General features: G+C 40.4%; 1 protein-coding gene across 1 annotated transcript in view; it reads right to left on the bottom strand.

Moving 5' to 3' along the window:
• Positions 1–17,730, bottom strand: part of LOC128691982 (polypeptide N-acetylgalactosaminyltransferase 14) — a 194,903-nt gene that overhangs the window by 99,075 nt on the left and 78,098 nt on the right. Inside the window, exon 10 of the mRNA XM_070085357.1 lies at positions 7,838–7,925. Within this exon, the coding sequence (XP_069941458.1) occupies positions 7,838–7,925 (88 nt within the window). The remainder of the gene's footprint in view (positions 1–7,837; positions 7,926–17,730) is intronic.

The following is a 17,730-nucleotide window of genomic DNA, read 5'->3' as shown; positions in this document are numbered from 1 at the left end:
CCCTTACTATAAGAGGGAAATTATTAATTCAGGAAGCATGGGAACTTGAATGTGCTAGGGATGAAATTCTACCTGAGGAATTCATTAACAGGTGGGATGAATTAATTGGTGATTATGAAAAAATTCCAATGTTGGAGTTCCCACGCCAGGTGGCCAATCCAAATGGGAAAAATGTACTCCACATTTTTTGTGATGCTTCAAAATTGGCATATGGAGCAGTTGCTTACCTTCAATGTAATAGTGTTATTTCTCTTGTTATGTCTAAGGCTAAAGTGTCTCCAATTAAATCACGTACCTTGCCTCAGTTGGAATTAACAGCCATTTATGTAGGTGTCAAATTAGCTAATTATATAAGAAATAAGTTGCGTGAGATAAATATTAGTGACACTGTAATTTGGTCTGATAATGAGGTATCCTTACAATGGATTCGTAATGGAAACAGTAAAATTGTGTACGTACAAAACAGTCACTGAAATTAATCAGATGCAAGAGAAGTATAATAGTTTGGGTCAGCATATGTTAACATTTAATCATATACCAGGTGAGGAGAATCCAGCTGATTTCTTGTCTCAAGGTTTATCTTATGCTAAATTTGTAAATGCTGTATCATGGTTTAATGGACCGAGTTGGTTGGTAAATAAAGCTAATTGGCCTGTACAAAAGGCGTATATTACTCCTATTGAAATTACTGTGACCACCACTCCAATTGTTTGTCCTTCCTTAGCCATTGATATAAATAGGTATTCTTCTTTACCCAAACTAATCAATGTAACTAAGTTGGTGTTTAAATTTCTAAATAAGATGAATATTTCATTTAAGTTTTCACATCCTCTTGAATATTGGATAAAGAGGGTACAGGAGGAAATCTATGGAAATGAGATTAAATTGATGATGGAAAGAAAAATTATGAAAGGTTCCATAATAGAGAAATTGGGGCTGTATTTAGAGAACAATATAATTAGGTGCAGAGGTAGGTTACAAAATGCTGAATTGGGTGATTATGCTAAACACCCTATCTTACTGCCCAAAACTCATCATCTAACAAATTTGATTGTTCTAAATGCCCATAAAAATGTAATGCATGGTGGGGTACAAGATACCTTAAATTGTATTAGGGAAACTTTCTGGATTCCACAAGGACGGCAAAGTGTAAAAAGGGTGATTAAATCTTGTGTAATATGTCACCGTGTGGATGCCAGATCCTATATGTACCCAGGTCCTCCACCATTGCCAAAGGAGCATGTACAATTAGTGAAACCATTTGATGTAACAGGTGTAGACTATAGTGATCCAATAATTTTAACAGGTACTTCAGATGGTGTTCCACTGAAAGTGTATGTTTGTTTGTTCACCTGTACTGCTACTAGGGCAGTTCATTTAGAAGTGGCACAGGACTTGTCTGCAGAACACTTTCTACAGCTGTTTTGAAAATTTGCAGCTAGGAGATCCTGTCCGAGGTTGATGATTTCGGATAATGCCACAAATTTTGTAGCAGGTGCTCTACACTTGATAGAATTAAATAATAGTAACGATGTTCAATCTCTGTTAACCCAGCAAGGGTGTACCTGGAAATTTATTACTCCTAGAGCCCCTTGGCAGGGGAGGCTGTATGAAAGACTGATAGGCGCGATGAAGAGGTGTCTCTGTAAAGTACTACACCGGAAGAGAATTAATTTGGAAGAATTCCGTGCAGTGTTAGTGGAGGCAGAAAATCGTATAAATAATAGGCCTCTCTCGTACATGAGTGATACACCTGATGCAGATGTATTAACACCTTCTCACCTAATATGTGGAAGGAAATTGGAAGCTGCCCCTGTCTATAGAGATAATCCGGAAGAAAGTAATGAAGATTACAATGATGCAGCAGTATTGTGTGATAAATTTAAAATGTTAAATAAAGTACTTGATCATTGGTCTAATGTGTGGCATAGGGAATATCTTCTTACACTACGTGAACACTTTTATGGTGCGACCGAGGCAGTAAATTGGCAGACCATTCAACCAGGTTACATTGTGTTGATTGATACTGAACAACATCGAACATTGTGGCCTCTGGGCAAAGTATTGACATTGTACCCAGATGTACAAGGTGTTGTCAGGAATGTCAAAGTGTTGTGTTGTGGCCAGGAAAGTTTATGCACAATTAATAAATTGATTCCCTTGGAATTAGGTGTTCAATCAAACATAAATGAAAATCTGTGGGAAAGTGACACGAGTGATATGGAAGATAACGCTGACCAAGTGATGCCGGAAAATGAAATCGTAGTAAGACCTACTAGGAGAACAGCCACTCAAGCCAGAACCGGCTGGAATCGTCTCCTAAAGGAAGGAGTAATTTGAGTCATTTAGCAATGAACTCCGCCCGGCTGCAGTGTGGAAAATACTGTATACATTTTCCAGAAATACAGTAGTTATATGTAAATAGATGGCCATGCTGTATTTAATAATATTTATGTCATAGAAAACGGAAAGCCTGCATCTGCACAGAAGGGAGTCGCCATTTTGTTTGAATTGGAGTTACAAACGTTGTGTACAATGGGAAGAATTTTTCGTGCTCTAGAGGCTAAAATTGGGCTGACATCTCTCAAATAGGAGACGAAAATGTTGGATGTGCAGTCCTGCATAACTTGAGATATCAGGCGACTGGACAAGACAGCTGCAAGAACCTCAGATAAGTCTGTTATGTTATAACTCTGGCCAGTTGTTATTTTCATGTATAGACAGAGGCTTTCTGAGTATGATACACCTTGATCTCCAGTCAAATTGGTGAGTGATATTAAGATATTCTCCTTACCTGGAGTTTACCTGGAGAGAGTTCCGGGGGTAAACGCCCCCGCGGAACGGTCTGTGGCCAGGCCTCCTGGTGGATCAGAGCCTGATCAACCAGGCTGTTGCTGCTGGCTGCATGCAAACCAACGTACAAGCCACAGCCCGGCTGGTCAGGAACCAACTTTAGGTGGTTGTCCAGTGCCAGCTTGAAGACTGCCAGGGGTCTGTTGGCAATCCCCCTTATGTATGCTGGGAGGCAGTTGAACAGTCTCGGGCCCCTGACACTTATTGTATGGTCTCTTAACGTGCTAGTGACACCCCTGCTTTTCATTGGGGGGATGTTGCATCGTCTGCCAAGTCTTTTGCTTTCGTAGTGAGTGATTTTCGTGTGCAAGTTCGGTACTAGTCCCTCTAGGATTTTCCAGGTGTATATAATCATGTATCTCTCCCACCTGCATTCCAGGGAATACAGGTTTAGTAACCTCAAGCACTCCCAGTAATTGAGGTGTTTTATCTCCGTTATGCGCGCCGTGAAGGTTCTCTGTACATTTTCTAGGTCAGCAATTTCACCTCCCTTGAAAGGTGCTGTTAGTGTGCAGCAATATTCCAGCCTAGATAGAACAAGTGACCTGAAGAGTGTCATCATGGGCTTGGCCTCCCTAGTTTTGAAGGTTCTCATTATCCATCCTGTCATTTTTCTAGCAGATGCGATTGATACAATGTTATGGTCCTTGAAGGTGAGATCCTCCGACATGATCACTCCCAGGTCTTTGACGTTGGTGTTTCGCTCTATTTTGTGGCCAGAATTTGTTTTATACTCTGATGAAGATTTAATTTCCTCGTGTTTACCATATCTGAGTAATTTTCTGTTATGTAAATGTGTGTATATATAATCCTCTTTTTAATTTTAATATACAGTCCACAAATTTATATATTTACCAGAATTCCTGGTGTATGTATATTTAATTTATAATTAATAGGTCCAGAGCAACTTGTGGATATGACAGTGGTAGGTTTCGAAGGAGGACATTTTTTGCGACCTAGGTGTCCCAAATTCCTACTTGTCTAGCTGATAAATAATAATTATCTGTGTTCATTTACTGTTATGTACATAATGATACATTCAGATAAATGCAATTTTCCACGAAGACTTTGCTTTAGTTTTAGAACCTCTGTGTCCACTTTGCTGGGTTTGATGGTCCTCTTACCAAACATAAGTAAGCCACCACTCGAATACAACAAAGTTTCATTTAGACTCCATGACGAGGCCTCAATAAGGAATTTCACAGCAGACCTAGAGACTGTTGACTGGCCTACAGAATTCTCCAATGCCAATGGTGAACATTAAAATGGTATAAAATACCGACAGGTTGTTAGGTAAGACATATGCAACAGTTAGGTATCTTTATTTCGAAACGTTTCGCCTACACAGTAGGCTTCCTCAGTCGAGTACAGAAAAGTTGATAGAAGCAGAAGATACTTGAAGACGATGTAATCAGTCCATCACCCTTAAAGTTTTGAGGTGGTCAGTCCCTCAGTCTGGAGAAGAGTATTGTTCCATAGTCTGAAACAATATTGTTTCAGACTATGGAACAATATTGTTTCAGACTATGGAACAATACTCTTCTCCAGACTGAGGGACTGACCACCTCAAAACTTTAAGGGTGATGGACTGATTACATCATCTTCAAGTATCTTCTGCATCTATCAACTTTTCTGCACTCAACTGAAGAAGCCTACTGTGTGGGCGAAACGTTTCGAAATAAAGATACCTAACTGTTGCATATGTGTCTTACCTAACAATGCCAATGGTATTGACGATTGGACAGACATTTTTCTTAACAAAATACTTGGACTATACAACAAACATTGTCCTATAAAAACTAAACAGATCACGAATAAACGGCTTGGTTGCCCATGGCTAACCAGCAGCATTCTGAAATCCATTGATAAGAAACACCAATATGAAAAGCAATATAGACAGGGCTTAATACACAAAGATATTCTTAATTAATATTCAACAGTTCTCAAAGAATTAATAAAGAAAGCCAAACAACTGTACTACTCCAGCAGATTCACTGACACAAGAGGAGATATAAAAAAAACCTGGAAAACACTTTCCCAGATTCTGGGGACCCACAAACTGAAAAAAAACAAACAAGAATATTGTTCTAACTAAACCTCATGAAACACCACTGCATCCCATTGATATAGCTACAAGATAAACGACTTCTTCACAAACATAGGATCTAATCCCGCCAGTAAAATCCCATGTACCAATGACCATGCCGGGGACTACCTGGATGGGAATTTCCCAAATTCCTTCTATCTTGTACCATCTGAGCCCACGGAAGTCACTGCCATCATAAAAATAATTCAGGGAATCTGTCTCACGTCCCACCTTTATTGTACAAGTGAGCGGCCCATGTCCTTTCGCATGCTATTACACTACTTTTTAACAAGTCACTAGAAACTAGCACTTTCCCGACACTACTCAAGACAGCAAGGGTTACACCAGTACATAAAGGTGGTGACCCTACAGACATAAACAACTATAGACCAATATCAAACTTACCATTGCTATCCAAAATCTTTGAGAAACTCATGCACAGGAGACTATATTCATTTATAACGTCATAAAACATACTCAACCCCTGCCAATTTGGATTCAGGAAAAATAAAAGCACTAATGATGCAATTATAAAAATGCTAGACCTCCTTTACACTGGACCCATTACGTACCTCTGTAATCTGTAAATACCTTTGTAACTTGTCATGATTGTGACCAGACTTACCTGGAGTTCATTACCTTTGTAAATTGTGAGTTCATTACCTTTGTAAATTGTGAGTTCATTACCTTTGTAAATTGTGAGTTCATTACCTCTGTAACTTGCTCAGCTATCAAAACTTTGGAGTCCAGTCCCTGGACCAATTATGTACCTCTGTAAGGATGGGTATGGGGTGCATAATAAACATATTAAACTAACTTAAACTAACACAGCATTGGAAAATAAGGAATATCTGCTAGGAATTTTTATTGACCTAAGAAAAGCGTTTGACACAGTAGACCACTGCATCCTGCTCCACAAACTTGACCACTATGGTATAAGAGGCCATGCACTTGCATATTTTAAATCCTACCTTTCTAATAGGTATCAGTATGTCAACATTAAAGACACAGCCTCATCAATACGGCCACTTGATACTGGAGTTCCGCAGGGAAGTGTCCTTGGACCCCTGCTCTTCCTCATTTACATCAATGATCTTCCAAACATATCCCAACATCTGAAACCCATTCTCTTTGCTGAAGACACGACTTATGTCATCTCCCACCCTAATCTTGCCACCCTCAACACCATTGTTAACGAGGAGCTGCTCAAAATATCGACTTGGATGACAGCCAATAAACTTACACTTAACACTGGCAAAACCTACTATATTATGTTTGGTAGCAGAGCAGGTGTTGCACAACTTAACATTAAGATCGACAACACTCTAATTGCCAGACATAATGAGGGCAAATTCCTTGGCCTATACCTCGACAACAACCTAAATTTCAGCACCCATATCCAACACATAACAAAAAAAGTATCCAAAACGGTGGGGATCCTCTCCAAGATACGATACTACGTGCCGCAAACTGCCCTTCTCACACTATACCATTCACTTATATATACATACCTCACCTATGCTATCTGTGCTTGGGGTTCAACTGCAGCAACACACCTAAAGCCAATAATAACCCAACAAAAAGCCGCAGTAAGAATAATCACTAAATCCCATACCTGGCTGCACCCCCTCCCCCACTCTTCATAGATCTAAACTTACTCCCTCTTCAGAACATCCACACTTACTACTGTGCAATCTATATCTACAGGACCTTAAATTCCAATATTGACCTTGACCTAAAATGCTTTCTTGATAGTTGTGACAGGATCCACAGGCATAACACCAGACACAAACATCTCTATGACATTCCCCGTTTTCGACTAAACCTTTACAAAAATTCAATGTATTTCAAAGGACCTAAAATCTGGAACACCCTACCTTAAAACTCTAGAACTGCAGACATATTCATCACTTTCAAAACTACAAGTAGAAAACATCTTATCTCCATGATACACCCCGACAACTAACTACATGATAACCACCTGGTGGTTCACAATTACACTCACTCACTCACTGACTATAAACCCAGAAATACTAATCTTAATCTTAAAATAATAAATCCTAACTAGTCATAAGTTTGCCTATGATACTCCAATATAGACACTTTGTATTATGCCAAAACAAAAGCATTCACATTGCTAAACTCACAAATTATGATGTAGTCACTTAGCCTTAATACCATAATCTGTAAGGATTTAATGTTAAGAATTAATCTAAGTCTGCCCGAAATGCCTAGCCATGCTAGGTGTCCTAGTGGCCCCCTCTGTAATTAGTATTTTATAACATGTAAACCACGCAATACCCAAAACCTGTGAACCCCACATTGTAACACTTATAGAGAATAAACTTGAATTGAATTGAACTGAATTGAATTGTTCCATGTTTGCTTTCGTTGGTCAAGGTGTTAACACTGTTGCACAACGTTGTATCTATTTTGGATAGTTTATTTAAGGTGTCGTAGTTATTTGGATTGTGTTATCTTATACGTATATTGCATATAAGTACCATACAGTATGTTTCCCACAGTGTATAAAGTATTCACTCAACCACTGTAACTTATAAAAACACACTTGTTGTTTAAGTATTTGAGTTGTGAGGGAGAACGCTGGGCTTTGTTCACTAATGCATTTAGATACTACACATACCCCTAGTGTAATAAACTATATTTTAAGTAATGTTTATATTTTAAGTTGTCACTTTCCTTAACCTATTTTAGGGGTTTATTAAGAACCAATATTCAACCTTGTCGATAAAACATAATTGTAGAAGGACTCTTATTACCACCTGCATACAGGTCCATTATTGTGATTCCCATTGTGGACTCCATTGCAGTGGCCTGGGCATAAATATGTAATATCACTCACCAAAAGGGCTCTTGATACAAGGAACTGATACTGACCTCCTTTGAGTACAGTTCCAGCAGCACGGTAGTCGAGGGTATCCTGGTCGATCACGTCGATCACAGGACACATCACACTCTTCGGCTTCTGTTAGCAAACATTAACAAGTACTTGTACTGGTGTTATAATATTTGTCAGGGAAATTTACATGACGTGAGTCTTAACAATATGATCATCCATGAAAAGTAAGAGACCACAACACTGAAACATAGGCAAAAACGAGATCTGTATATTTCAACCTCGGTCAGAGACCCCTCTTCAGTGAATGTGCCGAAGAGGGTCTCTGGTCGAGGCCAATACATACAGACCTCTTTCTATTAGTTTCAGTTTTCTTATCAACACAGCACATGAACTATCAAACTCAACATTTTAAATAACTTACAACTCTCGTTTTCTACTCCGGACCAGCAGTGTCCACTTGCTATATTCATAGTTGTATTTTCTCACAAACTCACTGAATTAAAGTTAACAAAATTTAGACTAATCTTAGGTAAATTGGATAAGATTAAACCATATTTTGCTGTATTATCAAGTAAAGGAAGATTATGCAAGGCTGCACAAGTAATAGAATAACTCACTTTCATCCATAAATTAGGAATTAAAATAAATCTTAAATGTATATACACCGAGGGGTGTATACACCTTGCTTGGTGTATACTGTATGATGTGCTGACATTTAAATAATTGCATATAACACTATAATTACAAATAAGAATGCAAGAACTGAAAGATTAACTTGCAACCATTACTACCTGAAGTTTACCTGGACAGAGTTCCGGGGGTCAACGCCCCCGCGGCTCGGTCTGTGACCAGGCCTCATGGTGGATCAGAGCCTGATCAACCAGGCTGTTACTGCTGGCTGCACGCAATCCAACGTACGAGCCACAGCCCGGCTGGTCAGGTACCGACTTTAGGTGCTTGTCCAGTGCCAGCTTGAAGACAGCCAGGGGTCTATTGGTAATCCCCCTTATGTATGCTGGGAGGCAGTTGAACAGTCTCGGGCCCCTGACACTTATTGTATTGTCTCTTAACGTGCTAGTGACACCCCTGCTTTTCATTGGGGGGATGTTGCATCGTCTGCCGAGTCTTTTTCTTTCGTTGTGAGTGATTTTCGTGTGCAACTTCAGTACTAGTCCCTCTAGGATTTTCCAGGTGTATATAATTATGTATCTCTCCTGCCTGCGTTCCAGGGAATACAGGTTAAGGAACTTCAAGCGCTTCCAGTAATTGAGGTGTTTTATCTCCGTTATGCGCGCCGTGAAGGTTCTCTGTACATTTTCTACGTCAGCAATTTCACCTGTCTTGAAAATGCTGTTAGTGTGCAGCAATATTCCAGCCTAGATAGAACAAGCGACCTGAAAAGTGTCATCATGGGCTTGGAATCTCTAGTTTTGAAGGTTCTCATTATCCATCCTGTCATTTTTCTAGCAGATGCGATTGATACAATGTTATGGCCCTTGAAGGTGAGATCCTCTGACATGATCACTCCCAGGTCTTTGGCGTTGCTTTTTCGCTCTGTTTTGTGGTCGGAATTTGTTTTGTACTCTGATGATGTGGAAAATACTGTATATTTTCCGGAAATACGGTAATTTATAGGTAAATAGATGCCCTATATTGTATTTAATAAAAGTGTATTTTTAAAAAGAGGACAGTCGCCATTTTGTTTGAATTGAATAACACGTTGTGAATAATGGGAAGAATTTTTTGTGCTCTAGAGGTTAAAATTGGGCTGACACCTCTCAAATAGGAGGCGAAATTGTTGGATGTGCATTCCTGCATAATTTGAGAATCAGGCAACAGGACAGGACAACTTCAGGAACCTCAGATAAGCTGTCTAAATTATGTTTAATTTCTGGCCAGTAAATTCTTCATATTATTATTATTATTATAATCAAAAAGAAGCGTTAAGCCACAAGGGCTATACAGCGCTGCAGGGTAGGGAAGGAAGCGAGGGTATTGGATGGCAGAAGGGAGGAGGGATAAATTCTTCATAAATGTAGGCAAAAGGGGGAGGTGGGTTCTGTACATGACACATTAATCTCCAGTGAAATTGGTGAGTGTTATGATTAAGATATATTCTCCTTTTGTGTAAATGAATATATATGTGTATCTATTATCATTTATTATTTTTAATATACAGTCCACAAATTTTTATATTTACCAGCATTCCTGGTGATGTATATTTCATTTATGATTAATAGGGCCAGAGCAACTTGTGGATATGACAGTGGTAGGTATCGAAGGGGGGCATTTTTTGCGACCTAGGTGTCCCAAATTCCTACTTGTCTAACTGATAAATAATAATTATCTGTTCATTTACTGTTATGTACATAAGGATACATTCAGATAAATGTAATTTTCCACAGATGAAGTTTTAATTTCCTCATGTTTACCATATCGGAGTAATTGAAATTTCTCATCATTGAACTTCATATTGTTTTCTGCAGCCCATTGAAAGATTTGGTTGATGTCTGCCTGGAGCCTTGCAGTGTCTGCAATGGAAGACACTGTCATTCAGATTCGGGTGTCATCTGCAAAGGAAGACACGGTGCTGTGGCTGACATCCTTGTCTATGTCGGATATGAGGATGAGAAACAAGATGGGAGTGAGTACTGTGCCTTGTGGAACAGAGCTTTTTACCGTAGCCCCCACAGACTTTACTTTGTTGACTACTACACTTTGTGTTCTGTTTGTGAGGAAATTATAGATCCAACTACCAACTTTTCCTGTTATTCCTTTAGCACGCATTTTGTGCGCTATTACGCCATGGTCACACTTGTCGAAGGCTTTTGCAAAGTCTGTATATATTACATCTGCATTCTTTTTGTCTTCTGGTGCATCTAGGAACTTGTCGTAGTGATCCAGTAGTTGGGACAGACAGGAGCGACCTGCTCTAAACCCATGTTGCCCTGGGTTGTGTAATTGATGGGTATCTAAATGGGTGTCGATCTTGCTTCTTAGGACCCTTTCAAAGATTTTATGATATGGGATGTTAGTGCTATCGGTCTGTAGTTCTTTGCTATTGCTTTACTGTCCCCTTTGTGGAGTGGGGCTATGTCTGTTGTTTTTAGTAACTGTGGGACGACCCCCGTGTTTATGCTCCCTCTGCATAGGATGGTAAAAGCTCATGATAGGGGCTTCTTGCAGTTCTTGATGAACACGGAGTTCCATGAGTCTGGCCCTGGGGCAGAGTGCATGGGCACGTCATTTATCGCCTGTTCGAAGTCATTTGGTGTCAGGATAACATCAGATAGGCTTGTGTTTACCAGATTCTGTGGCTCTCTCATAAAAAATTCATTTTGATCTTCGACTCTCAGTCTGGTTAGCAGCTGGCTAAAAGCTGAGTCATATTGGGACTTGAGTAGCTCACTCATTTCCTTGCTGTCATCTGTGTAGGACCCATCTTGTTTAAGTAGGGGCCCAATACTGGATGTTGTTCTCGACTTTGATTTGGCATAAGAAAAGAAATACTTTGGGTTTCTTTCAATTTCATTTATGGCTTTTAGTTCTTCCCGCGATTCCTGACTCCTATAAGATTCCTTTAGCTTAAGTTCAATGTTTGCTATTTCTCTGACCAGTGACTCCCTACGCATTTAAGATATACTGGCCTCTTTTAGCCGCTCTGTTATTCTTTTCCATCGCCTGTAAAGGGAGCGCCTGTCTCTTTCTCTTTTACATCTACTCCTCCTTTTTCTTAAAGGAATAAGCCTTGAGCATACATCGAGTGCCACCGAGTTAATCTGTTCTAGGTATAAGTTGGGGTCTGTGTTGCTTAGTCTAACTTCCCAGCTTATATCGTTCAATACTTGGTTTACTTGGTCCCACTTTATGTTCTTGTTATTGAAGTTGAATTTGGTGAAGGCTCCCTCGTGTCTAAACTCATTTTGTCGGTCTGGGGCTCCGTGCATACATGTCTGAACCTCGATTATGTTGTGATCTGAGTATATTGTTTTTGATATGTCTGGCATTTCGTATCAGATCATCATTGTTAGTGAAGATGAGGTCTAGTGTATTCTCCAGTCTAGTAGGCTCTATTATTTGCTGGTTTAAGTTGAATTTTGTGCAGAGATTTAAAAGCTCGTGTGTGTGTGAGTTCTCGTCAGAGCTGCCTCCTTGTGTTATCACTGCAACAACATTATTTGCTATATTCTTCCATTTTAGGTGCCTCAAGTTGAAATCCCCCAGAGCAAGATGTTGGGGGCAGGAGCTGGAAGATTTTCCAGACAGTGGTCAATTTTTAACAACTGTTCCTAGAATTGCTGGGATGTTGCATCCGGAGGCTTGTAAACTACCACAATGATTAGGTTTTGGTTCTCGATCTTTACTGCTAAAACTTCCATTACATCATTTGAGGCATTAAGCAGTTCTGCGCAAATAAGTGACTCTGTGATATACAGACCAATCCCTTCCCCTTTTGCCTGTTCACTCTGTTGCATCTGTATAGGTTGTAACCTGGGATCCATATTTCGTTGTCCAAGTGATCCTTTATGTGGGTCTCTGTGAAAGCCACGAACATTGCATTTGCCTCTGCAAGCAGTCCACGATTGAAAGGTATTTTATTGTTCGTTGCTGACTTTAGACCCTGTATATTTGTGAAGAAGAATGTCATTGGACTGGTGGTATTGGTGGTACTGGGGGGAACTTTTTTTTTTTCGGCACTAGTATCTATCTGTTGGTTTGGAGTGGAGGCCATCGACTGTGGTTCCACTCCAGAAATGACTGGATTTGGCGCACGATTTCTGCCATTTCCTGCCAGTTTTTTTTCCTTCCTGGCACTAAAAAAAAACCTCCCCCTCTTGAGTGGCTGTGGCTACCCAGGTTTTCCCATGGCCTGGATGTTTTGTATCTTTTTGCAGTAATGCCTGAGTGGTTGAGGTGTGCACACACACTGAAAATTCGTCTTTCATTCCATGACAAGTGTGCTAGAAGTTCTGCAAGTTTGGAGTGAGTAACTATTTGCATGAGTATTGCAGTGTTTGGTAACTCTTGAGAAGTTTGCCTCAGTCAGTGACCTTGAGCGAGGCACTGCATCACCTGCCTGAGACTTTCGCTCATATTGACTATGTGAAGAGAGGCAAATGTGCATGCTCAGTTACCCCTGCTATTCTCCTGTATCCCGCAACTCTCCGCCTTTAAACTCAGCCGTTCGCCTCTATCAACGTGCAGTGTAGAGACGTATTTTGCTGCTCCACTGGTACTCGAATATCTGAGTTCCACACAGCTAGTCACCTCTGCCTACCTGAAAAATATGGACGAATCTCCCATCCTGCATGAGTTACGAATGTTTCTCCTGTGTGTCTACCTGCCTGCTACAAGCTAATATCCAAGTGGTTGACACGGGCTTAGCAAGCACATTCAAGCAGGCTTGAAAGCAGCACTCAAAGCTAGCCAGAACAAGCTAAGGTAGCCTGCAGTTACAGCTGTCTTGTCCCCCAAGCATGTCTACGTATACATTCTACAGTGCTGCTGGCATACCAGTGTTTCCTGTAGTGGCTTAGTTATGAACAATTTAATGAGCATTGCAGTACTGACTTTTTAAGTGGGACATGCCAGAGGTTCACCTATAAACATAGTAAGTTTGTGGTGATTTGCTTGTACACAGAGTGAACATTCGTCTATCATACTTGTGCTAGAAGTGTTAAGTGCTGCTTTCCCCAACAGTTAATTGTCATTTGTAAGCCTGTATTAAGACTTTAAAAGGCTCAGAGTGTATTTCAGTGTAGTGACTCCTTACATTTGATAAATCAGTGTAATACATGCTCTGCTCAGTGTAACTGAACTATTAAATACGGTTACATAATTAAGTTGCTTGTCCTAGTATCATTGTTGTGTTTTCTAATACATTTTCTCGTTCAGACTGAAACTTTACTGCTAAATTCCCAGTAATATTTCAAATTGCAGTGTTCATCTGTGATGTGAGTGTGTAACTTATGCTTTGTATTTTTACTGTGAACAAGCTTACTGCTGCATAATGTTCAGTTTCATGAATACTTTCTCTCTTGAGTAATTCGGTTACCTTTAAACTGTGTTAAGCATGAGTCAGCCTGTTAGCATCTATGTTCCTTGCCATGTGTATCGTTCCAGTCACGGTATTGTGCCTTTTTTGTTATTCCTTGCCATCTCATCAAGTGGGTTTAGCGCCTAGTTAAAATTGTAATAGTAACAATTTGCAATCATTATACTTCTAGTTATACATTGTGTAAATTGTTTTAGACTATTTGATCAACTGGATTGTAGTGTTTAATTTCTGATACACCAATTTAATGACTGCAGACTCGCACTGACACATAAACATATTAAGCTAAAACACTGGTAACTCCAGAAGCTGGGCCTAGTGTGTGACCTTGAGAAGTTGAGATTGTTTATTACGACCAGCGGTGTACCACTCTCACCTATATTTACATCAACACAAGTGTATTCTAAGTGATAAAGTGTACACTTGGTAATACTTGTCATACATAGTAACGCGTGTGTAAGATTGTTTAGGTACTGTTACATCTATCTACAGCTGCACACTTACGCTTGCATACTTACATAACATATATAGTAACGTGTGAGTTACCCAGGATGGACCAAGGAAGTCGACCAGAGTGATTTATCTCATTGTCATTGTAACATTACCTAGTTACAGTTTTTTTTTTTTTTTTTTTTTACAATCTGTGGTTGGGGTAAGAGGTTGTCTTCAGCATAGAAAACATCGTACCCCTGGAATGCTGAGGCTCTTCCAAACTGCCCTTGCTGCTGCCAGAGAGCGTGTGACAGAGCTGCGGCAAACCGACTGGGAAAAATTTGTCAACGGTCTTAATGCTCACACCCCACTTAGCCGGGCATGGAGAGACATAAATAGAATTAAGGGTAACCGAACTGGGCAGATCGCGCACCCTCATCCCTTGCATAGGGCGAATGAGTTAGTCAGTGCTTGGGCTGCTACATCTAGCTATGACAATCTCCCCAGTACCACACAGGCAAAATTAAATGACAAATATGATGCAAGGGAGAGACTTGTTTGCTTTATGCTCAGTAAGGCAGATGATTGCAACATTCCTTTCACTAATTATGAACTTGATGCAGCGCTAACTAAGGGCAACTCCACGTCGCCTGGTGAGGATGGTATTACTTACAACATACTCAGATTGCTGTGTCGAGTACCAGGTAATCCATTACTTGAATTATATAACATGAGCTATGTAACTGGGGAGCTCCCTCAATCTTCGACCAACAGCCTCATCATTCCAATTCCTAAGCCCAATCAACAAAATGCATTTCGCCCAGTATCTCTTACTAGCTGCTTGTGTAAAACATTTGAGAGAATGATTCTTAATCGTCTCATGTACAGAATCAAACAATTTTTGTCTCCCCGGTTACATGGTTTCATGCATGGAAGGAGCGTGCATCATTGCATAGCCACCTTTCTCACCCTGCACACTGACAGCTCCTACACTACCTTCCTTGACCTTAAATCCGCTTTCGATGTAGCCAACCGACATGTAATAATTAGTGAACTTGCCAGAATGGATATTGGAGGATGGCTTCTCCGCTGGATTAAAGGCTACCTGTCCAACAGAAAATCGTCTGTGTTGTTCCAGGGACATAGAAGTGTAACTAAAGACTTTGAATTAGGAACCCCACAGGGAGGTGTGCTAAGTCCCACACTGTTCAATATTCTAATTAATGCATTACTTAATGCTATGCCTAGTCAGCCCCATAATTATGTGATTAGTTTTGCTGATGATATAATGATTCACACCACCGGATTCTCCAACACCCAAAACATTCTTAATCATGTACTAGCCTCGTGTCATGACCTGGGGTTGATAATCTCTACTGATAAAACAAAGATACTCAATAGGCGTCCTCCTCGACAGAGAGGCACAGTTCGTCAGATCCAATTGCATGATGGGTCTCTTCTAGAATATGTAAGCAGATACAGGTATCTAGGCTTTGAGGTTCCATTACTTGGACCTGTTGTAACAAGACTTTGTCGCCAATACAAAGAACGACTAAGAGCACTTAGAGTTGTGGCAGGGCTTCACCCCAGGTATGGTGCTAATGTTAAAATTGTGAAAATGATGTATCTTGCTTATATTAGATCATTGGTTGATTATGCTGCGCCACTACTTGCTCTTGTGTCTGACTGGAAGCTTGGAGGGCTGGAAAAACTGCAGAACGAAGCAATGAGGATCATTTTAGGATGCCCTCGTACTGCCAAAATTTTAAATATGCAAAAAGAACTTGATATTCCAAGCATCAGAGATCGTGTTACTGAAAGAAATATCCTAACTGGGGTTAATATGCTCAGGCAAGCTCATTCAAACCCCTGCACAGAAGCCCTCCAAACTTTCCTCAGCACTGGTGAACACTCCTCCAGATGGATCGAAAAGACTGGAACCGACCTCCGTATGAATCAGATACATGATCTATGTCAAGTAAGGCAACAGCGGCACTTCTCCGTTCCATGGAATATTACCCCATTCCAAACTACCATTCCTCCATTTCCCCCCAAACTACTTCTTAAATCACAACCAAAACTTCGCCTTGAAGCCAAACATGAGGCCTTAAGCTGTATTGATAACTTAGTCACACAGCACACACTCTCGCAAATTATTTACGTTGATGGTTCTGTTCACCAATCCACTGGTGCAGCTGGTAGTGCTGCTGTTGTCGTACAGAGTGATGGCTCTCTTAAAGAAATTGGAGCACGCATCAATAATTGGGCCTCTACCCTTCAGACAGAACTGTTTGCCATACTCCTTGCACTGAAATGCATCTATGTATCAAAGATTGAGAGTTTAATTGTAACTGATTCTCTGTCATCCATAAATGCTCTCAACTCATTAAGCATAAATTGTGGCATGCTTGTGTCAGAAGCCAGACACAGGTATGGTAGGATTGTGGACAGTGGAGTCAGAGTGCACATGCTGTGGATTCCATCTCACATTGGTCTTCAGATGCATGATAGAACTAATAAATTGGCTAAGCTGTATGCTTTCAAAGAGGGAGTAGATTACAATCTTGGCTTGTCAGGTAGTAGTTTGAGAACAATAATACGAAAAGAACTTCAGCTGAATTTTATGGACTTAAGGCTCAGGGAGATTGACACCAGTGAGTCCATCTATCATCATTCTATCATGCAGGAGGAGCCACATGTCTATGGTGCATCCAACAAAATAAGCAGACTCTTGGATGTCACTACCGCCCGGCTCCGGCTGGGTTACAAGTATCTTTGGCAGGTTAAATCACCACCACCAGATGTAGACCAAACGAAATGTAAACTTTGCCAGATGGATTATTGTCACACCCTGCGTCATTATGTACTGGACTGCGATAAAATTAATGAATTTAGAAACAACTCACTCAGAAGTGTTCAAGAAATGGCTAAGTATTTTATCCACAGTGGTATATTACAGACCATTCTGGAGAAATACCCTGACTTTGCTAGCTGTAAATAAAGCATTACCACATATGTGCATGTGTGTGTGTGTGTGTGTGTGTGTGTGTGTGTGTGTGTGTGTGTGTGTGTGTGTGTGTTTGTGTGTATGTGTATGAGTGTGTGAGTGTGTGTGTGTGTGTGTGTGTGTGTGTGTGTGTGTGTGTGTGTGTGTGTGTGTGTGAGTATGAGTGTGTGTGTGTGTATGAGTGTGTGTGTGTGTATGAGTGTGTGTGCGTGTGTGTGTATGAGTTTGTGTATGTGTGTGTGTGTGTGTGTGTGTGTGTGTGTGTGTGTGTGTGTGTGTGTGTGTGTGTGTGTGTGTGTTTATGTGTGTGTGTGTGTATGAATTTGTATGTGTGTGTGTGTGTGTGTGTGAGAGAGAGAGAGACTCAGCAATCAATATTTGCACCAATAACTCACTACAGTTGTGACCGGGTGTGGAAGTGTGAATTGCTCATTACT

The sequence above is a fragment of the Cherax quadricarinatus genome, chromosome 15 (assembly GCF_038502225.1).
Source record: "Cherax quadricarinatus isolate ZL_2023a chromosome 15, ASM3850222v1, whole genome shotgun sequence".
Taxonomy (NCBI): domain Eukaryota; kingdom Metazoa; phylum Arthropoda; class Malacostraca; order Decapoda; family Parastacidae; genus Cherax; species Cherax quadricarinatus.
Note: the sequence above shows the minus strand (reverse complement) of the source record. Positions and strands in the feature narration are given on the sequence as shown.